This window comes from Tribolium madens, unplaced genomic scaffold (assembly GCF_015345945.1).
Source record: "Tribolium madens isolate multiple individuals breed KSU strain unplaced genomic scaffold, Tmad_KSU_1.1 Scaffold_3;HRSCAF=73;Tcas5.2_LG2, whole genome shotgun sequence".
In the NCBI taxonomy this organism is placed as follows: Eukaryota; Metazoa; Arthropoda; class Insecta; order Coleoptera; family Tenebrionidae; genus Tribolium; species Tribolium madens.
The window spans coordinates 7,990,958-8,015,860 of record NW_025401006.1 but is presented as its reverse complement, the minus strand read 5'-3'; the positions used below and the strand labels follow the sequence as shown (position 1 = coordinate 8,015,860).

At 34.7% G+C, this 24,903-nt stretch overlaps 3 protein-coding genes across 8 annotated transcripts in view; 1 reads left to right on the top strand and 2 right to left on the bottom strand.

The window, feature by feature from the left end:
- The window catches only part of LOC123007764 (protein fem-1 homolog CG6966), a 12,977-nt gene extending 9,461 nt beyond the window's left edge, over positions 1 to 3,516 (top strand). For both annotated transcript variants that reach the window (XM_044403193.1, XM_044403194.1), the window contains exon 5: positions 1,580 to 3,516. In XM_044403193.1, the coding sequence (XP_044259128.1) occupies positions 1,580 to 2,639 (1,060 nt within the window). In that variant the 3' untranslated portion in view covers positions 2,640 to 3,516. The remainder of the gene's footprint in view (positions 1 to 1,579) is intronic.
- A 53-nt stretch (positions 3,517 to 3,569) lies between these two features.
- LOC123007378 (E3 ubiquitin-protein ligase UHRF1-like) lies at positions 3,570 to 6,381 on the bottom strand. Its single transcript, XM_044402647.1, has 8 exons — positions 6,107 to 6,381; positions 5,755 to 6,059; positions 5,542 to 5,685; positions 5,311 to 5,489; positions 4,638 to 5,262; positions 4,308 to 4,590; positions 3,944 to 4,258; positions 3,570 to 3,894 (listed from the first exon to the last, which is right to left on the bottom strand). The coding sequence occupies exons 1-8, from the start codon at positions 6,263 to 6,265 to the stop codon at positions 3,748 to 3,750; spliced, it is 2,157 nt and encodes a 718-aa protein (XP_044258582.1). The 5' UTR covers positions 6,266 to 6,381; the 3' UTR covers positions 3,570 to 3,747.
- A 113-nt stretch (positions 6,382 to 6,494) lies between these two features.
- Positions 6,495 to 21,793, bottom strand: LOC123007342 (proto-oncogene tyrosine-protein kinase ROS). 5 transcript variants are annotated; one of them, XM_044402585.1, is made up of 21 exons: positions 21,429 to 21,793; positions 17,647 to 17,706; positions 15,630 to 15,689; positions 14,426 to 14,743; positions 14,131 to 14,376; positions 13,654 to 13,795; positions 13,165 to 13,603; positions 12,913 to 13,119; positions 12,046 to 12,865; positions 11,809 to 11,998; positions 11,447 to 11,761; positions 11,236 to 11,402; positions 9,551 to 11,186; positions 8,790 to 9,503; positions 8,448 to 8,726; positions 8,229 to 8,400; positions 7,873 to 8,179; positions 7,398 to 7,825; positions 7,192 to 7,346; positions 7,050 to 7,103; positions 6,495 to 6,975 (listed from the first exon to the last, which is right to left on the bottom strand). In XM_044402585.1, the coding sequence occupies exons 1-21, from the start codon at positions 21,528 to 21,530 to the stop codon at positions 6,728 to 6,730; spliced, it is 7,059 nt and encodes a 2,352-aa protein (XP_044258520.1). In that variant the 5' UTR covers positions 21,531 to 21,793; the 3' UTR covers positions 6,495 to 6,727. The 5 variants fall into 5 exon arrangements, with proteins under 5 accessions (XP_044258520.1, XP_044258516.1, XP_044258517.1 ...); XM_044402581.1 differs by having other exon boundaries at positions 8,448 to 9,503; positions 21,429 to 21,792; XM_044402582.1 differs by having other exon boundaries at positions 7,050 to 7,091; positions 8,448 to 9,503; positions 21,429 to 21,792.
- Positions 21,794 to 24,903: the final 3,110 nt, after the last annotated feature.

The following is a 24,903-nucleotide window of genomic DNA, read 5'->3' as shown; positions in this document are numbered from 1 at the left end:
TATCCTTTCCCTTTTAAATGCCAAAATACGATTTGATAAATAGTTAAGGTTGCAGAGTTATTGAGTTTTTAAGAGAAAGGTCTAAATTCAAAAATTTTCATAAAAAAATATTAAAAACGGCTGAACATAGGTATAGACTAATTCCATGCCAAAACGATCACTTTTAAAACTGTTGAAAAAAGTAATTTTTTTCATCCATTTTTAAAACGTCCGTCTTGAAACTTATGTAAAGACATAGTAAAAATATGAAAGTTTTTACATAAATTTTTTTGAGAATTTTTAAAACCTGCGTAATTGTTTATTTTTTCGTTTAAACAATATATTTTTAAATTATTTGTTAATAACAAATTTTTAGAATACATGTATTATCACGTCCGTAGTGTACCACCTACTTATTTCTATTATTAAAAAAAATCGTTTCAATATGTTGATTTGCTCTTTAGATAAAAATTCTTTTTGTTACGAGGTACTTAATTTTGTACATCCCTGTTTTTTCAACATACATTGAAAAAATATAAAACGGTGGAATACGTGTCACTTATTTTTACACGTTCTATAACATATCTTAAATTTACAAAAATCAGAAACAATGAGTTTTAAAAGTGATCGTTTTGGCATCGAATTACTCTAATGGGAAGATCGATGATAACTCTCCTAGAATAACTGGGGGAATCTAAAAACGCAATAAAAAACATAGCTTTCCATTTAAAATAACAAAGTTGATACCCACACACCGATATAACCGGAAAATATGCTGAAAATATTTTTATTGAGCAGGACCTAACTGATTAGGCATATTTATTAATTTATTCATATTAATTTTTAATTTTAGTATGTTTTTTACACTATTTTACAAGTTATTATTCTATTTTTTTTTTGAATAAATGTATAAAAATAATTATTGATTTTAACACTGCGATGGTGAATGTGGGAGGAGGCCGGTGCAGCCACGATGGAACACGGGTAGTTAAGGGCTCAGTACGCCACTATACACTATACCAATAATACACTTATTAAAAAATTGTTTATAATAATGAAAACTGATTTCTAATAGCGAGAAGGCGGATTAAAATGGGAGTAAAAAACGCAAACGGTGAATTTATGTATTAGTGGCTTACTATACTATGAAATGCTGGTACACTTATTGAGTTGTTCTTTAGGTGTCGGTTCATTCGTACGAGTAATTTTTTGCTTTCTTTTTTAATCCACACTATATTCCTATCATCGCGGACAAAAAAAAAGAAATGGTCAGTAGGATCATTCTGTTGATGATATTAAAAAAATGTAACTTCACTTTGAACTTGTCATTGCTTTCGTCAGTGAAGCTTCTGGCCTTTTGGCATTTAGAAAGTTTTGAAAAATCATGTAAAGCATACTTTACAGTGAATTTTTAAAAAGTGTCAAAACATAATATTCCATTTTTTTAATCTATTATGCTCATTAGAATTATTGTACTAGTTAATTAATAAATTATTAATAAGTTGAACACAGAATAGGAAGATGCAGTGACCATTAGATTTTTATCATACTCATTTTTCTGTGAACCTTTTAACAACGCAACATTTTTGTTACCAATTAGGTACCATAGTGACGGCCCCCCGATCCTTAAACCTCGCATACAAAAAGTCCCCGCTTACGACTACGTCGTCGAAATATCCGATCTTGACGCTCTAGACGACCTAATGGCGGATCCGGACGAAATGCGTATGCAAGCACTGGTAATGCGTGAACGTATCTTGGGCCCCGCTCATCCCGACACCAGTTACTACATCCGTTATCGCGGGGCTGTTTACGCTGATGCTGGCAAGTTCAACCGTTGCATCGAACTGTGGAACTACGCTCTCGACATGCAGCAATCAATGCTCGAGCGTTTGAACCCCATGACCCAAAGCAGCTTATTCTCCTTCACCGAATTATTTTCGTTTATAATGGGCGAAGAAGGCAAACACACGACGCGAGGCCGTCTCGTCCCGCCAGTCGACGTCGTGGAAATTCTCCGAGTTTTCAAAAAAGCAGTCGAAGAAGTAGAATTAGGTAGTCAAATGCTGGAAAAAATGCCCAATGTCGAGAGAGATATGACGTATCTGACTCGAGTTCTTGTTATCACCTTGCATTTGGCGTGTTTGCTGACGCGGATGCTCGAGCACCACGCCACGACTGAAGCCATCACGAAAGAGATCTACAAAGCCGTCTATGATTTAGTCAAGTTGAAAATCCGGGGACGGTCAGGGCGAACAGCCCTCCATTTGGCGTGTTGCAGAGACGCCGCGCTCTTGGGGCGCTATCCAGCGTGTCAGTTCCCATCGGCGCATTTGGCTGAGGTTTTGCTCAAAGTGGGGGCCGATCCTAACGTGAAAGACGACGATGGCAACACGCCGTTTCATTTAGCGGCGATGGCAAGACCCTGTCCTGCGAATATAGCACAGGTGCTTCTTAAACACGGCGCACATATTGATCTAGTGAACAATAACGGTGAGACTTTTGCTAGTTTGCTCAAAGGACAGCAAGTGCACGAGTTAGTGAACACGGCCAAATATACGGGATTGAGTTGTGCGGCCGCGAGAATTATCCAGCAGTTTAAAATACCTTATAAAGGAATCGTACCAGCAGCTTTAGAATCGTTTATTGCATGCCACTGAGTTTGTGATGTGTTTATTGTACAACCGTTTGGCAGCATCTACAATTTTTTTAATTTGGTTTGGAAGTGGCCCACGCTGTATTGCTACTTGTTGAATAAGTTTTTATTTGCAATTTTGGCGCGTCCATTCAAAAAGTAATAACAAAGGTATGTGCTAACCTCACTTTTATTTAAAATAAATTACAACAGTGGACGCTATTTAATGAATTCTAATGATTTACACCTCATATTAGGGTAATTAGAAATTTATTAAATAATACCAAAACAGCGTTCCACAAGTAATTTATTTATATTCGCGATTTAAACAATGGCAGCTACAATTTCATTTGCGGGAAATTCAAATTGTTTATCCGAGGTTCTTAATTGCGATAAAAACGAACATAATATGTGATAGTTCCGTTGCAAACAGATGCGAGTGTTCAATTATTGTTTTTACAAAAAAATACAATGAATTTTTAAATGGTTTATCAATGTTATCTGTTTGCATCCACACGCTTACTTTCAATGAAATATTAATTTAATTGTAATAAAACAGTTATAAGTGTGTGCAAACTTACTGAAAATTAGTTGTGGAACTTGTAGGCCATTAAATTTAGTAACATTAATGCTATAGGATATTTCATTGTTGATAGAAAATTACTGTCAAGAATTAAGAAATTGGTAAATGTAATGAAAATTCAGTTACTTTAAATAAATATGAATTGTAGGTAAGGTAAATGTTTGTATGTTACATACATGATTTAGATATTTTTGACTGTTGCGACAAGTGGAGCAAAAATATTTTAGTTATGTTATGTATTTTAAAAGTGTGATTTTTATGAGTGCTGACTTTACAATAATTATCTAGCTATATAAATTTTGTTAATTAAAAAAATAAAGCAATTTGTTTTCTTATAAAATAAAGCAATTTGTTTTCTTATAAAATAAAGCAATTTGTTTTTTTTTTTTTGAAATCCTAAGCAGAAAAATCATATATTGTTTAAAAATCTTACAACATACCGATACAATAAATAATAATTATCAAAAAAATACATTAAAGTCGTAAAAGACTTGGTCAAAATTCAGATCCGATAAAATACCCAGAAAAACTATTTTTACTGTAAAATATGTTAGCGACCCGAATCATACCCTGGGAAAAGAGTTTTTAGTATATTTCCTAAATTTTCATTGATATTCAAAACATATTTATCCCCTAATTCAAATCGACAACAGGGACAAACGTAAATCTGTGCGGTGAACGATCGTTTCAAGCAGCGCTGAAAATAACTTCTTAAAAAATTCAGTTTCCTTAAGAAAAAAAATTACCTTGCATACGTTGTGTTTACAGCTCATTGTAATCGGTTCAAAGACGATTTCTTGACAACATACACAAATAAAAAGTTCTTCGACTTTATTCAGAAACTTCAATTTACCCTCACGTAACACTTCTTTGCACTCCACCCACAATTTCTTGTTTTCATGATCATCTTTTATCATTTGTTCTATTTCGGGTGTTAATTTGTAGGGTTCAATTTTAGTTTTTTTCTCTTTTAAATTATTTGATGATTCTTGGTGTTTTCGTTTCTTTTTATTGTCTTGATCCTGCTTTAAAGCTTCAGCTTCTTGATATCCTGGAGGATACTTAAAATGAATCATTTAACAAATCTGATAATGTATTTGCAATAGTTACAATCATTTCAAACTCGCGCCCCCCTTGTACCCAGGGTGCCGGCACTGGATCATCCCTCCTCAACAAATACCTCCAAACAATAAACCCTGATTTACCCTTCTGTGGGTAATATTTGACCACTTTGTATATCCCATCATAACGATTTCCATCAAGTGGTGCATATTTTGAATGTTTTCGTAATTTATAATTTCTTACGACCCTTACAGGCTTGCCTTTCCGCCAATCTATCGCTTCTCCACCAGTCTTATCATTAAATTTGACATTACAATTAAGTGCCAAAGCCCTAAAACCTCCAAATTATTTCCTTTTCACCTCAAAACAAAAAAATACTTGTTCATTCTTGTCAACTTCTGGTCGCAACTCTGCCCATTGACCCTCTTATTCCCGGACAAATCTCTCCCCCCTGACCCCGTATAATAAAATTCCTCCCCGTTGTCAATATCATCTTCGTACCCACCACTCAAAACCAGACTGTAAGCCCCGTCATTTTCCCGGCCGTGAATCCCAGCAACGTGGGGCCGGTGAATCCCCGCTTCCGAAACTTGCACTCTGAATTTCCAACAAGTTCCCACTTCCACGCCCGGCACAGGCCCATAATGGTCCTTTGGGACGATGGTACATTCGCTGGTACGACCCACACAAGCCATTCCCTTGCCCCAATCGCGATTCGCCCCTTTGTAACTCGGCATTTTCATTTTCTTTTTGCTAGTTTTGAGTTTTTCACCGGCTTTGACGATTTCCGAGTCGTCGATTTTGCAATCGGGGCAATACCATTCCTCAGTTGGAACGGCTGATAAGGGGGGAATGAGGCATGACAAGTGGAAAGCATCGTCGCATTCATCACACAAGATTAAAATTCCGGCGTTTTCTTTTTTGGAACATATCTGACAACCACAGTCTTTGCAGTTTTTGGCAGAGTTGTCTTTGCATTTGGTGCAGTAAAGGGGAAGTTTCCCTGATACAAAATATCAATGGTTAATGAAAAAAAAAAGTTTGTACTTACTGAGTGGAATTTCTTTGGATTGTTTTTCTAATCTTTCGTTTAGTAATGTAGGGTTCTCAATCCGCAGCAATTCGTCTATAAATTTAATTGTGCAATTTTCAAGTCTTGCATGATCTGTGCCAACTAATAAAGTACCCTTAATACCCTTTTTTGTCATTGCTTTTATCTCAAAATCGTACCTAAAAATATTTAATACGTTGTATAATAAAAAATATTGCGTTTAATGCAGACCAGTATCCTCGAGTTGTTGGGTTTTCAATATTATAATTTGCCAAGACTGTTAATCCAGGCTTAATTTCAGATTCTTTATAGGTATAATATGCCCGTGGTCTAATATCACTAAATGTAACATCAAAAGCAGCAGTATTTCCATTTCTAAAAAAAATGTTGTCATAAATTATTAAGTACGTAACATTTTTAAATTACAAAAATAAACGTACAAACCTATCCATTTTTATCCTAAAAACTAAATCACTTTCGTCTGTACTTTGTTTTCCTTTTGGTCCAAAAATGTTCAAAATTTTTGCTTCAAACCAAGCACCATGGTCTGAATCAATGACATCAATCTTATCACCATTTTCATAATAACGACTTTTAGCTTCAATTTGCGATTCCGTTTTAATTTCTCTTGTATTGGGGCTTTTATTCTCTTTTCCCGTTTTTTGCTCAACTGAGTCTAGTTTAATCAACAACTGGATTACATCGTTTAATTTAATATCATAATCTGCTATTGTGTGGTCTTCTATCAGCTAAAAAATCGATTTAATTGCGTAATTTCTGTAAAAGAATCACAAACCTGTTTCCCCCTATAGTATAATTTTTGATGATCAATTTCTACGTTTAATTTAGTTTTAATCATAGCTTGAAGTTCCTTAATTGAAGCTGTCTTGGAGACAACCAGTATCAAATCGTTATCTTTTGAAGTTGAGGTCAATTTACGAATTCTTACGTGCATTTTAAATAAATTTAGTTCTTTTCAATCACTATTACGGCGTTTTTCATTCAAAATAACACTGAACGAGGTAAACTAGTGTTTGGAAGCGGGAAAAACTGTTCAGATGCTAATCAGCTGATTTTGTGACTTCTTATGGGGTATTTGAGTTTTTCAGTGCTAACCGTTAGAAGCCCGCGAAGTTTAAACAAATCTACTATAAAATATTTTGATTTGTTTTATTAAAAATCATCACAATCTTTTTCTTTATTGCCTAAATTACTACTTAATTTCTATTTTTTAAATATTTACATATTTTATACTTAAGTTATCTATAAAAAAAACTGGTCTTGAATTATGGTGTAACAATTAAAATACTGTTCTCAGGCACATTTCACACTTAAACAAATTAAAATACTGACACAATTGAGCCCTTTTAGACTTATTTACACAATTCCGAAGATAAATACTTAACAAATAAATATCTTATTTACAAATAGAGGCATTTTGTATTTTCTTCTCTGGCACATTCCCATTACTCGATATGGACACTATAGAGGAACTTCGTTTTGTTGTACTTTCATTTTGCAGCATTTGATTCGGTATTTCATAGCCGTCATTAGCAGGGGGTGTGTCTGGTTCATACAACAATTCCAGATACTTGGGAATTGCAGAAGTGGCTTCCGATGCCAGAAATGGTGTTTTTTCTTTATTAGCATCATCTTCAATGTCACCTAAACAAACGAAGATCTTTCAGATAAGAATTTAAAAAAAATGATTCAAGAAGAATTAACATGCAGTGAATTACCTGAAAAGTTCTCATCACGAAAATATGCCTCATTGGAAATACCTTGAATAAAATCTGTAAAGCATCATGGCATTCATTGATTAGCGGTCATGCAATGACGAGTTAACAGTTTGCGCATGCAAGGTTTGCACAAACAACTTACATTCTTGCACGGTGCTGATGTATTGCCCTTCGTGGGCCCCAGTCGTGGGGCTCCTCAAATTTTGCAAGTGGAGGTTGTCGAGGACATCTAAACAGTATTTAAAAGTGGGTCTCTTCTCAGCTTCAAATTCCCAACACTTTAACATTAAATTGTGTCTGAAATGAAATTTTTACATAAAAATTTATATTATTAGAGTATTTTCTTACAAAGCTTCTGGACAATCTGTGGGTTTTCCTAACCGGCCTCCTCTTCGTACGTAATGTAACACTTCGAGATTATTTCGGGCGGGGTATGGTTGTTGTCCCAAAGTCATTATTTCCCACAGAAGAACCCCAAAAGCCCAAACGTCGGATTGACTGGTGAAAACTCCATCGACCAGCGATTCGGGGGCCATCCAACGGACAGGAAGCAGGCCTTCGCCCTCTTTCCTGTAGTAGTCATTTTTGTAGATGTCTCGAGCTAGGCCAAAATCACCGATTTTGACAATGCGATCGGGGTCTTTCGACGAAACCAAACAGTTGCGGCAAGCCAAGTCCCTATGGACGAAATGCATTTCTTCGAGGTATCGACAACCTTTGGCAACATCCACGCACATTTTTAAGAGTTCGATCAAAGACAATGAAGGAGTATCAGTCTGTAAAAACAACATCAGTAAAAAACAATTACACTAGAAAGTAATACATTAGGGTTTCTCGAGGAACGCAAATAAGTCAACAAGTCGCCTCCTTGCATCAACTCCATGATAATAAAATGGGGGTCATTATCCAAGCAAACTCCCAAAAGCTGCAAAATGTGTTCGTGTTTGAAGTTACTCATAAGTTGCGCTTCTTGCAAAAACTCGGCTTTCTCTTGATCGGAGGCACATTTTCTCAAAGTCTTAACTGCCACTTTAGTATCCCCTGAACTATTAGGAATCCCTCTGGCTTTTCCTTCAAAAACTTCACCAAAAGCGCCACTCCCCAAAAACTTCATCAAAGTAATTTGATCCCTGAAATCGGAATTTTATTCCACAACTTTAATCAAAAAATATCAAGTACCTCCGAATGTGTGGCAAAAGGATCATTTCTTCACTTGTGGGTTGGGTAGACACGTACAAAACATTAGTGTTGTGTACACCTCTCCGGGGGAGTTCCCTCAGTGTTGCTAACTCGACGTCAGGTCCCCGGGGTATTGACACGACTTGGACTTTTTTCGGCTTTCCATATTTTCCTGATTGTTTAATTTATGAAAAAGCAACTCGAATTTTTTATACTTACGACACACAAGACACAGCAAGATGATCAAAAAGACTGAAACTGGGATAAAGGTTGCAATAGCAATCAGAGTCATCGGACTTTGCTTTTCGGCCATTCTGGCAGCTTCGTTCAAGTCAAAAGCCGTGCTAGAATCACTCGGGTCGCTCCATCCATACGCATTTAAAGCCGAAACTCTAAATTCGTACTTGTATTTTTCGCTTAAGCCGTTGATTATCCAAGAAGTTTCAGTCCCGTTATAGAACTGTTGCCATTCCCTCTCTTCTTCTTCGATTGAAGGTGCTGTGTAGAAGAAAGCAGTACGATTGGTACTTCTTTTCGTACGATAATTCGGAAGTTCCAAACCTTCGAGTTTGTACAATTCGATCGGTGCTCCGTTATCTTTGGCTTCCTCCCACCAAACTTTGTAGATGTTTGGTTTGACGTATTGGATTTTGGGGGTTCCTGGAGGGGAGGGTTTGTCTCCAAGGGTTTCGTAAATAAAACGAGAATCTTGTGGCCAAACATATTCTTCAGGATAATTGTAATAAAAGAGAGACAACCGGAATTTGTACTCAGTCTTTGGTTTCAAGTTTTCTTCACTTGCGAAAATGCCATCACTAACTTGGGTCATATTTTTCCACTCGTTGGAAGTGACAGGAGAAAATTGGACGTTATAGTGATCAATATTTGCACACACTTCCCATGTCACAACCAACATGTACGCAGTTCGGTTTACTAGAATTAAATCACTGGGTTCTGGATACGTATTTATTTGCACTTTTTCACTGTCACTGGAAGTTTCATTTGTCTCACTATAGGCTTTAACCCAAATCGTGTATGTCTCATTAGAGGAAAGTTTGTTGAGAATAATTGTAAGAAAGTGAGTCGAGTTTGGAGTAAATTGTTGTTCAACATTTGATTGTTCTTTTTGCCGGACCCCAGAAAGGGTTCTTTCAGTCTGACAGTAGATTTCGTAGTGGACTGTTACCCCATTAAGGTATTGGGGTGGTGACCATGAGACTTGAGCCATTGTAGGATTGAGGACTTTAACTGTGACATTTTGTGGAGGTGAAGGTGCTAAAAAATAAATTATAGGCCCCAAAACTTATCAGTTTTTGACTTACCTCCTATTGCAGTTTGAAACACTGTAGAAGCTCCAAGAACGACTTCATCATCCTTAGTGTAGTAGTTACTAACAGTGACTGCAACCACATAGTGTGTAAAAGGTTTCAAATTTTTGATTCTAAATTCTTTATCAAAAGTTGAGGAAAAATTACAAGTGAAGTCACATGAAGTATTGTCGTCGACCTTTTCCGTATAATAAATTCGGTACTCAATCGTAGGCATCGAAGTGTCAACACAGATTTGACCAACTTCTGGCATAAGCAAAGTCAAAGAAGTTGAGGTTTTTTCTTTTAGAGTCACTCTAATGTCAGCGTATTGTTGTGGTCTAAGACACTCGGCGGGGGGGAAGGGTTGCATATGTGGCCCAAAAATGAGTATATCGTGCCCATTTACTTCCTTTGTGACTAAATTAGCTTCTTTCTTCCTTAATGCGTGAAGCAAGCGGGAATTTGTCCAGTACAAAGTACCAAAATCTGATTTTAGCCGATCAAGAGGAAGGGTTACACCGAGTGAATTATTTGCAATGACACTACACGAACAACCATTTTTGTCAGCAGAAACAACATTATGTGTGTCAGAATCTATAAAAACTAACAATGGTTTAGTTTCGGTCGAGTGATCCAAAGTATATGTTTTCTCTATATTGACATCAACTGGACAATTGCAACTTTCATCAAGTATAGACCGTTTGGTGTACTTGTCTTTATTAAAAAACTCTCTTCTATCACTACCATCAGTGTTGCAAACCATCAGTTTGGATTTTTCCACCCAGTAGAGCATTTTCGTATAAGGAGATACCTCAATTTTACTGATACTTGCAGGAGTGAAAAAAATTTTGCTCATTTTAATAATCCCACGATCGACGTAGTTTAAATTGAGTTTAAAGACACTCGAACCGGAATCCCAGTTCTCACTCTGGGCGTAATAAATACTTCGCTCCAACCAATCAACAGTCAAACCAGTGACATTATTTTTCAGACTAGTAATTTTTGTTTTATTTGATTTTAGCATATCAAACATCATGAGATTTTGCAACTGGTCGATCCAAAACAATTTTGATTCCTTAATCAAATAGCCAATTTCGGTCGGCGTGACAATTCCATGTAAAAGTGATTCGTTGCAGTCCGAATCAATATCTTGGATAAAAATCGAATCTTCTGAAGCCACCAAGAGACGTGGTAGAGGCAATTCTTCACTAGAGTTTACCTGGATTGGGTCAGATAAGTCACCATCGCCCATCTCACTGAAAGCTTGAACGTTGAAATAGTAGATTTGGTCTTGTGGTGGTTTGAAATCAATTTGAAATTCTTCTGGTTTTTTAACCAAGTCTTGACAAACATCTCTTCGTTGAGAGTGATCTAAATACCAACAGTGTATTTTGTAACCTTTGAGAACTCCATTTGGGAACATAGGAGCGTCCCAGCGAACTGTTATAGTGACATTGGTACCACTGTTGTGATGGGTTACATATGCACGGAGATTTCTCGGAACTGTAGGAGTCGAAGCAGGAGAATATACCTTAGCACGGATTTGTGGTGAGGTACCCCAATATGTGAAGGCCCGGATTGCGACTTGGAGTTTCGTAAAAGGGGCCACTTGTTGCCAATATTTGACCGAAGTTAAATTTGTAATGATCTAAACCATGTTGAAATTAGATTTTTTTAACAAAATTTCGACTACTTACTGCAGAATCGTTTCGTGAAAGACTGTCAATGCTGACCTCGTAAAAGACCTGCCCATAGTTGACATTCTTGACTGGATTCCAAGTCACATTGAACGAATTTAAAGAACCGACAATTCGCACAGAATTTTTATCAACCGTTTCTGGGATTACGACAATTTGGGGAATATCTACAAAATTTAATTATTTTGGTACTTTGATTCTTGGCATTTACCTGGCATAACATGCAAGGATGAATCAACGACGTAAACTAGAGTTAAGTCAGACATACTTTTGCCACTGAATGTGGCAATATTTTTCCCTTGGAGGTCACTAATTGCCGCATTTTTGTTATCCTGGAGCCACAAGAGACGTTTATGGAAGTAACAGAGTGGTCCTTGCATATTGGGTTTTTGCAAACTTGAAATTTTTTCAACTGTGATTTTTTGTGTATAGCCAGCCATTGGGGCCCGGAATAAATTCGATCCTTCTAAACCTCGGACGATCCAATAGACGAACTTGTTGTGGATGTCAAGAGTTAAGCCCATTACTGTGTAAAAAAATGTAGAAGAAATCATTTGTGGTATTAAGTAGTACCTTGTCTTCCTGAAAATAATTGTACTGGATGGTACTCAATCGAGTTCTCTCCGTTAAGGTGAGCACAGCGAACTGCAAATCCTGTGGACCAATACAAATAAGCCTTAATTGAATCTATGTTCAATTCTTTGGCAAGTGTGAGGATGGGAAGTGGTTCTTGTTGGGTACCATTCAAATTTCCTCTGATAATCTATAACTGTTTATTGAAAATCGTGTCAAAATCGAATCGGACATTACCATTTGTCGTTTGGGGTTCGACCAGTAGAGTTTTTTCCCGATCCAGTCAACGGCAATGCTACCAACTGAATCTATACCAATTAACTGTCCTTGACTATGAGTCCTGGTATTATACCAATAGACATGGGAGTCATTCGTGACCAAATAAATCAAGTCTTGGTACCACGTCATATCGATAAAAAACGAGTTTTTGGTGCTACTTTTGTGAATTAGCGTTTCAACATTTTCACCCGCTGCGTCAGTCCTGAGCAAGCCTTCAGCAGCCGACCAATAAATCATCGGATTTTTCGATCGACTCAAGGTGAATCCGCGGAATTCGGACGACCAGGGCCCTTTTCCCGACTTGGTGTAAGCCGCAGCTTTGATAACATACTCCGTGTTTTCCCTCAAACCTGATATTTTGTAAGACGTGGTATTGATATTTTTATGCGAGATGAATTTTTGTGAACCAACTTCTTTTATTTCGATTTCATACAACCAGTTCTGCCACGCACCCTTGCCTTGAATACCCAAAAGATGAGGAGGCTGCCATGTTGTTTTCGCTATGTTACTTCCAAAGATTGCTTGGACATTAGTTGGGGGGTTTACAGGACTAGGAATAGGTTGCGAACTTTGCAAATTGATTATAACTTTTTTGTATGATTTGGTGGACAAAGATAAGTCAGGATATGAGTTGTGGAAGTAGACGGAATTGTGGTACTCTTCATAAAAAATGTCGTCTCCGTTTGTCCAATAGAATTTTTTATTGGCAGTGGCTAAAGACACAACATTTTCTAGTTTCGATTTGATTACGTTTGGTCGCACGTTGACTATTTCTTTCCTAAAGTTGGGATTTTTTGGGGGTAATACACAGATTGGGTTACTTACCCATCCAAGGAGACAGTATTGATGGTTTTTTCGCGTTCATTTGAAACAAAAAGTCGAAAATTCGTATGATCCACAGTGAAAGCACTCATATTTAATTTCTTTTCGTTGAGGATAAGTACAGGTTGTACATCATGTTTTATTCCGTTACTAATATCGTAAAGGTCCAATCGATAAAGACCGGTACCATTAATGCCCAGAAAAAGGTACCTACAAGAAAAATCAAACCTCTGAATTTTTATTTTATTGACTCACCCATTGTATGGATCTACTTCAATGTTGTATGGTTGTGTTGTCAATCCTGCTACTGCTGTGGTAAGCCTTCCACCATCCAAATCACATCTTGCAATCAACCACTTTGTTGGGTTAACATTTTTAGTTTCACCCAAAATATACAATTGATCGTTTAACCAATCAATGGATAGGTCTAAAGGCATGAAGTTTGTCTGGTTGATACGAAAATGCGGCAAATTATATGTTTTATAATTCGTATTATTTCTAGATAACGGCATTTTGATAATATTTCCATCAGAATCTGATATAAAAATGAGCTTTTTGCTTATGTGTATTCCGATTCCTTTTATAGTTAATTTGGTACTGTATAATATGGCAGGTTCGTCAAGGATATCAGTTCCCTCCTCTACGACTCCATGTTCAGTTCCAAGAATTAAAACTGGTTGTTGTGTATCTTTTACTGTAAAATTTGATCAGTGAGATTGAGTTTCTTTCGATTTATTTAATTACCTAAAGATTCGGATGGTGTTGAAACTGTGACTTTAGCAGAAGGACCTGAACCGACTCCATTTCGCATTTTGATTGAAATTGTGTAATTACGAGCTGGACGTAAATTTCTAAACATGTAGAAGTTATTTTCGGCCGGTATATCCTGTTTGAAAAAAATAACGAGTGTAATTTAAAAAACGAACACACTTATTATGACTTGAGCCGCCATCTTGGAAAAAATTTAACTTTCTTTAAGATAGAAATTAGATCGAATAGTATCTTAGTAGAGGAAGAAATCAAGATCAGCTCTTATTTTTTCTAAACAAATGCTCAAATCTAAGTAAATCATGCACGAAGCAAAAGAAAAGCAGGAAACCCAAGAGAACATGCGAGTTATTTCAACGCTGACTATTAACACATTCAAGGGTAGAGAAGGATAGATTATTTCTCGTGTGCATATAAAAATTCAGTGCGTAGAAAAATTGTATAAAGGCACACCTTGACTTCCGGTGGTACTTCAGCATCTGGATGATTATCAGTGATTTGGAGCACATAGGAAAGGAGGGGACCGTGCGGGAAAGGGCCAGGTTCCCAGCTCACACTTATACGTGTGGAATCAATGGGAGCCACTCGTACACTACTTGGTGGTGAAACAGGGATTCCTGAAGCTAGGGTACTTATGACGACACTGGGATTTGACACTATTTGGTTCTCTTGGTGCCCCAAAATCAAAACAATACGAAACTGGAACCAAAAATTGTAATAAATAAATGACCGGAGTTTTGACACTTACTCTATATTTTGTGTAGGGTTGTAAATTTTCAATTAGGACTGTATCGTTATCAAACCACGTGACATTTCGGCAGTAGTGCCACGTGGCTGTTAATTCTTCGTATTTCCACTGGACGTGGTAAGTCAGACCGACTCTCTTAGCCTCAGGGAAGTTCCATTCAAGTCTTAGAGAAGTCGCGCTGAGGGTGTCTGCGACCAAAGCTGGGGCCGGAGGAGTTAACAGTTTCGATTTCAATTGATTGAAATATTTAGTCATTGCGTCGTTGCATCCCATTACGCAGTAGAGGGCTTTAGGGGTGAGTCGGTCCATGGGACCGTTCTGAGGAACGCAGATTAATGAAATAGTTTCAAAATTTTTTGATTAATTACAGGGTGCGCCATAACTCGCACCCCAGAGAAAAATGTAAAGTAAGATGGAGCTTATTCCATATCTGGTGGCGAACTGACAGTGACAGAAAAGACACTTGGAGTGCGCCCACTTGGTTAAGATAAAAAAATACATGGGCGTTCTTTTTTTCTCTAAAAATTTTGAAGACAAGGATTGTTAGGAATATCATTTTTGAAAATTCTTTTCATGCATTAACAATTTAATAATTTGTTCATCATTCTTTATCTTATGTACGAGTACCTACTTATTATAATTTTTTAAAGAATAACAATGGTTTTGAGATATCATTTCATACGACGCCTATATGAACATTATTTTTTTTTTAATAGTAAAAATATGTTTAGTGTCATAATTCAGTCATTTTTGACAACGTCAGTTCGCCAGCAGATTTGGAACAAGCTATACTAGGAACATAGAAAAAATGTTACAAAAAAATTATCTATAAAAATTTCGAAGTTATGAGAATTTAAATTTTGCACTTTGACTCCATTTATTACTGTTGCAAAAATAATTTTCCAAGTTTTTTTGTTACAGGCTATTATAAGTGGACACAGGTTAGCTATATTCTAAATTGTAATGTTAATGTCAATGTTACTTGTGGCTTTTATTGGCAAAATTTTTGTACCTGTACTAAATGATTGTAAAAAAACATATACAAGATCATCAGTATCATTAAATAGACATGAAAAAATGTCAAATGTAAAAAAAATAATTTCAAAATTTTTTGACGGATAGAATTTTTTCCGTGTTCCTGGTATCTTATCTTACTTAAAATTTTCCTCTGGGGCGCGAGTTCTGGCGGGCTCTGTATACTTACGCAGACTTTGGGGCACGACGAGTTCAAAGCTCTCCGCCACAATTTGCAGCCTTTGTTGCACTGTAAAAAAATATACAGGGTGATTTGACCGGACAAACAAATTAAGTCGATAGGCGTGTGATATTTTTTAACGGAAGCTCTAATTAGTTTGCTTGAAAAATAAAATAGTGACCGCTTCCCATCGAAATTTTGACGAACATTTTTCGGCGTTGAATTTTTTTAAGCCGTTGTACGAGTCGAGTTACCTCTAATTCCCCACTTCCTCATTAAGTCAATAATCAGTGTTATATGGAGCGCCCTTCGAATTAAAAATCATCGTCTGAACGGTTCATTATTATTAATTGAAACGATTTAAAGGCTTCACTCGGTACTGTTTTGCTATTTTTAATCTTGTCTTCGGTAGCTATCATTTTAAAATACCTTGTCGACATAAATATAAACAACATTCTTTCTTGTTTACTAAACTGCTCCTGTTTAAAGTAGTTCATGGCTGGGCTCTACACCCTCAGATAGGGTAAGTGCATCGGCGCCAGACGATACAAACCATTTAGAGAAATTTATTTTTAAAAGTAGAACATTTAAAACTGGGGCTAATAATACAAGTGATTTTATTAAACAAATAACAATAAATGTTGATTTTTAATTATTCAAGGGTTTGGGGTGAATTAGTTTGGTTGTTTTCAGAGACACATGGTCGGGTTTATGGACTGTTAAGTGTCAAGTGGATAGGGGTAGCGCACTAAACAAACATTGTAATTATCAGGTCTGGTTTCTGTTTCTCGTAATTTTTAAAATAGGGCTGATTTGCCTCAACCAGACGATTATTTACTTTTTTCAGTTTAAATCGTGAAAGACATTTTGGTTCTGCTCCTTTTACGTTAAATTTAAATCAAAAAAATTATCAAACATTATTATCTAAAAGTCATTTTAAATGAACAATATACCGAAAAATTACCCTGCTTAAGAGCGTAATCACTGTAGTCAGTACTTATTCCTTTTTAGTTTTATCATTAAATAATAATTACGTTCAGCGATTTTTTGCGTTAATAAGATAACAATATGCGATGTAAGTGTTTGATACTGATATAGATAGAATTTTTCCCGTGGTATTCCATTACATAATTTTTGATAGTGTTATGCTTGTAAATAATGTTTCCCGCTATTTGTGAAAAGTATCTGAAATGTTTTGATGTCGTAACGATGTCAAAAAACTGATCATGGATTTATTTACGAAAATAAAAACGAAATATTAATGGCGTCTTAAGGAGCCACTATTATCAACGAAGGCGCTGTAGGTCATTTAAGGTCGCTCTTCGTCTGACCCGCAAACTTAAAAACGTCAATCTTCCATCATACAAACATTACATTTAAATTGATTAAGTAGACGCGTGCTCAAAAATTGGACCCTTATTCAAGCCATTGCCATACTGTTTGTCTATCGAAACAACAACCAAATATTCCAAACGATTGATTTATGCAATTAATTCCACATTCTAACGAAATTTATTTATAAACATTAAGCGATAATGTGAAAAATTTTGTCAATTTTGGGAATTCGTTCGTTCCAGCTTGACTGCAAGTAGGCGTTTAAGCGTGTCTTGTTCACTTAAGTCGGGTTAGATTGAATTATGGACTACAATGGCCGCGAAGTGTCCTCGGCCAATGTGTTTACGGCCATTCATGCCGCATCACAATTAACCATTATTGACCTTTCCACTTTATTTCATTAAAACGGTAGCTTTTTTCTAGATTCCATTACTTTGGTTCGTCAGCTGCTTGCAGATTTCGTCTCCAAGCCAGCATACGCGCCCGATCTGAATCCGATGGTACAGTTTTATACTGACCACAAACACGCCCATGGGTGACAATCACAAACCGGAAACGGATCTTTGGTGCTTGATCTCGTTGAATAACTATGCACTTCGCATACGATTCAGGTTTCCTTCGTTTGATTCATATTTTGTGGTCGAAAATGAGGAAGCCCTTGATACGCTCCAAGGAAAATCCGTTGGCTTACCTGGTTGATGTTACATCCGTAATCACAAGCGTAGTCATAATGGCCTGCATCCGTCCGATTCTGGAACAAAAGTACAGGAAATTGGTTAAAATCGTTTGAAGGAATTTCGACGGGAGGTCCCCATAGCGGCCCCAAATGATAAACTCTGCTGTTTTTTTATCCCAAGCTTTAATTAGTTTGCAAAAATTTTAAACAAACATTATCAGTCTGTTCACTTGATTAAAATAATAAAAATTAACAGCTTTGAGACAATAACAATTAGTTACAATTAAGCGCCTTTATTTTTAGCTGATTTGACATGAACGAGTTAAGCGGTTGGCGATCGGCATTTTAATCAACGACCCATATTTATTAGCACAACTTTAGTTTTTTTCTTAATTTTTTTTGTTTTTGGCAATATTGAGGTTTTCCTATTATAAACATAAATGATATAAACGTACAACCTCATTTTCTTTAAACAAAAGGCTGGACTTCTTTAACACTTTAACAACATAAAACACATGGCCAAATGAATTTTAAACGAATTTTAGGCTGGTGTTTTTTTAATTTTTTCCTTATAAAACATAATTAAACTATTATTTAGTGGTTAATACGGAATAATTTTTTAATAGCGATTCAAGAAATTTCCAGATTAGGTAGAAATATAAATTCAAAATAATTTTTAGAGCTAATATACAGGGTGCGTCAGAACTCGCGCCCCAGAGAAAAATTTCAAGTAAGATAAGATACCAGAAACATGGAAAAAATGTTTTAAAAATTCATTTATTTTTTGACATTTGACATTTTTTTAGGTCTATTTAATGATCTTGTATATGTTTTTTTACAATTATTTAGTAAAGGTAGGTACAAAAATTTTGCCAATAAAAGCCACAATTAATATTAAACAAAACTACAATTTAGGATACAGCTTCCTTGTTTTTTCTTCTAATAGCCTGTAGCAAAAAAACTTGTAAAATTATGTTTCCAACAGAAATAAATAGAGTCAAAGTACAAAATTTAAACTCTCATAACTTCGAAATTTTTATAGGTAATTTTTTTTTTACATTTTTTCTATGTTCCTGGTCTCTTACATCATATGTCATTTTTCTCTGGGGCGCGTGTTCTGGCGAACCTTGTATTTTTAATTAAAAATAATAATGAAATATGTATAACTGTATTATTTTAACATAGCTTATTGTTTAGAAAAAAACATTTTTCAGGTGAGTTTGGTTTTCCAAATGTTTTCAATTTTAATTAGGTAATATGAAACAGATAATTTATGGTTTTTAGAGAAAGGTAATCGTTGAGGTAAATATTTGCTTAAGTACGTTTTATTTCAATCTTGTTATACATACTCGAGTTAAAGTGTGCTTTATTGAACTTAAAATAATTATATCAAGTAGCATTTTAACCACACGGGTAGGTAGATACTCGTAATAATATCTGTACCCCAGAATAAAAATGTACTAACTCCAAATTTCTTGAAAATTGGATTTCCACAGATTTATGTACTTACTTATAATTTCTTCCCAGCTTTCTGATGAAAAACAGTATTAAATTCTATCTTTGATAGTTGGGAAGATACGCATTTTTTAAATGATATTAACTAACTTAATAAAACTGTTTTTCAAATTTTCAATTCGATTTAATTCGTATTTGTGGTTTTGTGACTTCGTACACTTTTATTCTGGGGTATAGATAGATATAAACGATGAGTCTTCACTTATATGTTATGATTATATGAAAGATTATGATTAATAATAAGTAAAAAATAAGTTAATTTTTTTTATTTTTCAACTCTTAATAAAAATATTCTACCCAAATAAAAAAAAATGATTCATTTAGCTATGGACAGATGTGGTGTGAATAAATGTAAGATCGGCATTGATGTTCAAAGTATCTAAAATTTAAAATCTGTAATAGTGTTTTTAACACGGTATATCTCGGTAGCTAAGAAACTTTTATTAGATTTTTTTTCACTATTAGGTACTCGTAGTTATTATCTGGCATAATCTATGTCTTCTCTATACATTGTGTAAAAAATAACTATAACTCTTTCGCTCTTACTGGAAAACAACACCTTTCATTGACAAGTTTAATGAAATAAATAAGTGTTTAGACCAAGTTTCTCCCGTACAAATATATTAAAAAATAAAAAGCACATTGACGTTTGGTATGAGTACAATAACTCTTTATTTTTTTTTAAATACTACGTGTTTTAATAAACGGCAAATTAACAAACACATTTTAATTATTAATCATTTATTATTATTAATTATTTTGTTTGAATTATATTGTCTTCTCTTTGTTAATTTATGTAAATTTTGGAACAGCCTGTGCACACTTTAACATGTACAAAAAATTCTTGACTAAACTCGTTAACAAATAGAAATATTTTTCTGTCTCGTTAAGACAAGAGCTTGTCAGTGAAGAATGTAGATAAATGGGCTATAGAAATTAATTATTCGGCACCCTTTGGTAAATAATTATTAAAAAAAAATGATTTCTTTAAAGTGTTTATGACACTCACCAGGATAAAACAATGTTTGTTGAGAAATACTCAAAAAGTAAGTAACTCAAATAACTGGAACAATTATGGTTTAATATTACTTCCCTTGTTAAAAAATGCTCTGTTTTTGTTAGAGTGCGTTCCTCTCAACGTAAATTAATTTGTCGCATATGTGTCTTAATTGTCCCATGTGGTTGCATATTCTCCCATCACAATTTAAGTTAATCAGCTCAATTGATACACTATTGAAATTGTAATAAGCAATTAAATTGCGATTTCTGTCGACATAAAATTGTAAATTGTTTGTTAGGAGATACCTCCGTGTGTGGTAAACTGTTTTGTTTATACAACACAAGACAGTTTTGATACAGAAAATATGTCGTCACACGATTACAAATTAATTACCTTCTTCTTTTAAACTATCTGTTGTTGAGTTTGACCCTCGCGCTTCGTATCGTGACTCCATTGCTATAATTATTATGAACGATAAGATTTCTGGGCGCCCGGAGACCTCCTCCCAAACAAAAATTTTTTACTGGTCTGTGTTAATTATGTCACTTTCGTTAAGGGGTTGAGGCCGTAATTGGGCGCTTCCGGCGCACTTGTTGATTATAATTTCAAATGATTTCAAATGCGACACCCCCGTGTTCAAGTGTGTGATTTTTGAGCGGAAAAGGCTGGGCGAGGAAGTCCACTCAGGTGGAAAAAAGCAAGTCAGGTGCACCCTTCTTCCACTTATTTGGTTAAGACAGTTTTGGAATTTTTTAACGGACAAGAGTCGCCGCTTGAAACTCAAGTGTCGGATTAAATTATTTCGAAAGTGTTTCCAAACAGAACAACAATTGTTTATGTTTACGGATTAATTTACATTTCGTACAATTTTATCAATCAAAAACAGTGACTGTTTAATATTTGGGTCGCTGTAGAATTTTATAGTCGAATTATCAAACCGAAAAAATTTAGCGACTCGTCAGTCCCGAGCGATAACCATCAAGACTAAACTTTTGATGTGGAAATGGAAAGGTTAAGCGTTTTGTCCAAGTGCTAAAAATTCCAAAAGTGAAGTAACTCCTTTATCAATAAAAAATAATCGAACTGAAAGCGAGATGTTATTAATAATATTTCTGGCAATACCGGTCATTGGTCAATGATCATCGATAAACTCTTAATTAAGCTATGAATAATCCAATTTTTGGAGGGAGCGCCAAAACACCCCTTGCAGAATTTTTACGACTTCTCATTGACATTTAATCCCGGAAGACAATGAAATTCCCTCGTATAAACTATGATTTACCTGGAGAGGGCAATGTTGAATGCACTGATACTCCACTTGGTGGTCGAAATTCGCACAAGTCCTTCCGATGGCGATGACCAGAAAAAGCCATAAAAGTAACATTTTTTCGTAAATCACATGTTCACTTTGTTCAGTTAAGAAATAATCGCATAAAAATTCAAAAGATGCGCGCACGCAAGCGTTCGCGACTTAACGCACGACACAAACTTACTGAGTACGGTGTGGTGGTTAAGAAGAGTGGTAGGCGAGTTCCGCCCCCACTATGTTTAGGAACAAGTGCATCAATGAAAAATAATTACATACTCAAACAATGCTTAACTACTTCCGTTACTTTATAATTAATGGAGTTGGATGCAAGCAAGGGTGAAGAAGAGGAAAGAATAAAGATACACAAAACATAAATTATTTTTACCACTTTAAATTTCTGACAGGGGTTTTAAACCAATTAAAGGTAATTTTGAAACATTTTAAAAACAAGTATCTGTTGGACTAGTAACAATAAATCTTTATTATTATTGTCACTAATAACAGAAAAAGACACAACATTCTAAGGATTTGTGAAGTTTTATTACTTTCAGTTAAGCAACTCGTGTTAATAAGTAAATAATTTTTAAAACAGATTTTTTTTAATTTAATGTTAACAAATAAAACATACCCGTTAATATTAATTAATCAGTACCAGATAACTATAAATAAAACGCAACAGTTTGTTTAAATCAGTGTATTATTGGTTGCCTGGCCTATAATTGTCAAATTGTAATATAAAAAAATCAATTTTGTTGTTAATTCCGTCTCAAATGATAAAACTTTTCTCAACTTCAATTAAATAAGTAAAAGAAAAATACAGGGCTGAAAACCAAAGACATTTATTTAGAGATTTAGATTTCAAAAAAAAAAAAACAAATAAATATTACAATACCGCGTATATTTAATCTAATTTTATTCGATTATAAAACGAGCGGCGCAGCGAGGAGGGATTTTGGGGATAAAATCCCCCCAGAACAAAATCAGGCAAAATTATTATATAGTGGTAATAAAACTAAAATTATATTTTAGCAACAACCAAATTAAACATTCGAATTTTGTATACAATTATTTTCGATGTTGGCATATCATAACTTTATTAGATTCACAAATTTTAAATTTTGTAAATTGCGACAAAACTGTACCTCAAACCTTATAAAGTTTTTATGCATACATATGTAAAATGTTACAAAAATCGATTGGCGTCGAAAAAAGTGCAAAATGCTTGATCGTTTAGAAGTTATAGTTGAATTAATATTTTGGATATTTTCGACTTTATCAGGAATTTGCACGATAACTATTTAACGTAGGACAATTATCTTTTTTATATGATAAGAAATTAAATTTGCTTTTTAACGGTACTAAACAAATAGAACTAGCCTCGATAATTCCGAAGTTGTTAGCAATAAACCGCCGAAAATTTCGACAAAAATCGAAAAAATTTAAAATTGAACCATTTTCACTCTTGGAGTTTCAAAGTACAAAAACGTTCCAAAAATGCAAAAAATAAATTTCTGAAAATTTTTGTATTTTGTCTGTATGAATGTATTGAATTAAAACATTGAGATTGTCGGCGGCGTGGTGGTGTAGCGGTATAAAGTCCCGCTTTCCGGCAGGAAGAAGTCAGCAATTTTTCACTAATTGAAATTTAAATACTCAAATTAGCAATAAAAGATGGAGGGCGCATAAGAGCGCGGACTTTAAAACATGTGCACATGTTCTAATAATTATAATAAGAGAGAGATCGCATAAGACCAAATAAGAACGTAAAGCAACATAAGAAAAAGAAAGAGCATAAGAACAAATAAGTGAACAAAGCATAGGAAGGGAAAGTGCATAAAAAATCCTAAGAGCTTTTTTCTGTGTCCGTGTTACAATGGACATTAATATTTGTGGCAGTAAGCGCAAAAATTTATTTCTAAATCGAATTACTAGCACATTTGTTTAACCTTTTTTCAATATTAAATTACTAAGTAATGAACAAAGCATAGGAAGGGAAAGCGCATAAAAAATCCTAAGAGCTTTTTTCTGTGTCCGTGTTACAATGGACATTAATATTTGTGGCAGTAAGCGCAAAAATTTATTTCTAAATCGAATTATTAGCACATTTGTTTAACCTTTCTTCAATATTAAATTACTAAGTAAAAGTAAATTACTAGTCTGCAAGTAGGAAGTAAAATGCTGTAATAAGAACTAGATCATTATACATTTATTAATTGTTATTAAGTATACGTATTTATTATTTTTTATTATTGATTCTTCTTGTATTTAACTGATTTTGTCAAAGGCACATTGACCGCCACTTTTTTCCCTAGACGGGCGCTCTTAACCTTCGTAATTCTTCATAAATTTATTACTTTGGGACCATGGGATGTAATAACAAATTTCCCACGCTCCAAAAGGTTAGTCTGTAGTGAATTCGAATGAATAATATTATTGGATCATTTTAGACAAAAGTCGGAAATAAATTCTTAAATTAAGATTTACTCAGCAGTCGGGTTCAAAATTCCTTTATGATATTGTTGTTGTTTTCTGTTATTTTTAATTAAAAAATTAATAAATCAAACCTACTATGAATTTAATTTGTTTACTTACAATTTTTGTCGTTTCTCACGCCATGTTGCGATTTTTTGCCAGAAAAGATGGCACATTTCCATGGAAGAATCTTGTTCAACTTGGAAAAAAATGTCAAGGCTGTAATTCAATAAAGAACAATTCCTCTCTCATCTCGCCCGATTCTGGTTCACGATCTATTAATCGATTAACCTACACAACATTTCGCCATTTTTTCGTACACATATTTCCATATTTTATTAAATAGTGAATGTATGGAACAGATTCTAGCCTTGACGAGCGATTTGTTTATCAAACTGGATTTTTTCCCCAAATGGGATGGGTTACTTGACATCTTTAAATATTTCACAATAGTGAATACTCTTTAATTGTTTCTTAGAGCGAGACAATATTGTAAAAGGTGTTATTACTCTGCAACTTCTTTACTGCCATCTCTACAAACCTAATTTGGAATAGTAGAAAGAAGCTGACCTTTCATGATACATATTGATACTTAATATTTCTATAGCTTTAATCAGCTTTAGATTACTTAATTAGTGCAATTATTTAACTGACTAAAGTGTGATTGAAGAGAATCAGTTTCAAATTCTTTCATTTGAAGGTTATTAAACCATTCTTTGAATAAAGTTACTGACATTTTCTGTTTCAGATCATAACAATCATTTAATAAAAGCTAAATCAACCTCTTGTCTACGTTGTAATTTAATTCTTTATTAGTTGTCGATTACCTTCTGAAGGCCGAAACGTCACAAAATGTTAAAATAATTATTTTGAAGACTTTCTTAGCACGAGAACAAAGCGAAAAAATTCACTGTTCTTACAAATCCCACACAAAATCGATAATTGATAAAGTTTCTCCACTTCAACTTGATTATTA

Coding starts and splice junctions, on each gene's coding strand:
- LOC123007342 (XM_044402581.1), bottom strand. CDS start 21,530: ATGTTACTTTTATGGCTTTTTCTGGTCATCGCCATCGGAAGGACTTGT. Junction 13,796..14,130: donor AAGTACCACCGGAAGTCAAG/GTGTGCCTTTAT, acceptor TTTTTCAAACAG/GATATACCGGCCGAAAATAA. Junction 8,180..8,228: donor CTTTTGCCACACATTCGGAG/GTACTTGATATT, acceptor TTCCGATTTCAG/GGATCAAATTACTTTGATGA.
- LOC123007378 (XM_044402647.1), bottom strand. CDS start 6,265: ATGCACGTAAGAATTCGTAAATTGACCTCAACTTCAAAAGATAACGAT. Junction 5,263..5,310: donor ATCCAAAGAAATTCCACTCA/GTAAGTACAAAC, acceptor ATTTTGTATCAG/GGAAACTTCCCCTTTACTGC. Junction 4,591..4,637: donor AAGTTGACAAGAATGAACAA/GTATTTTTTTGT, acceptor TGGAGGTTTTAG/GGCTTTGGCACTTAATTGTA.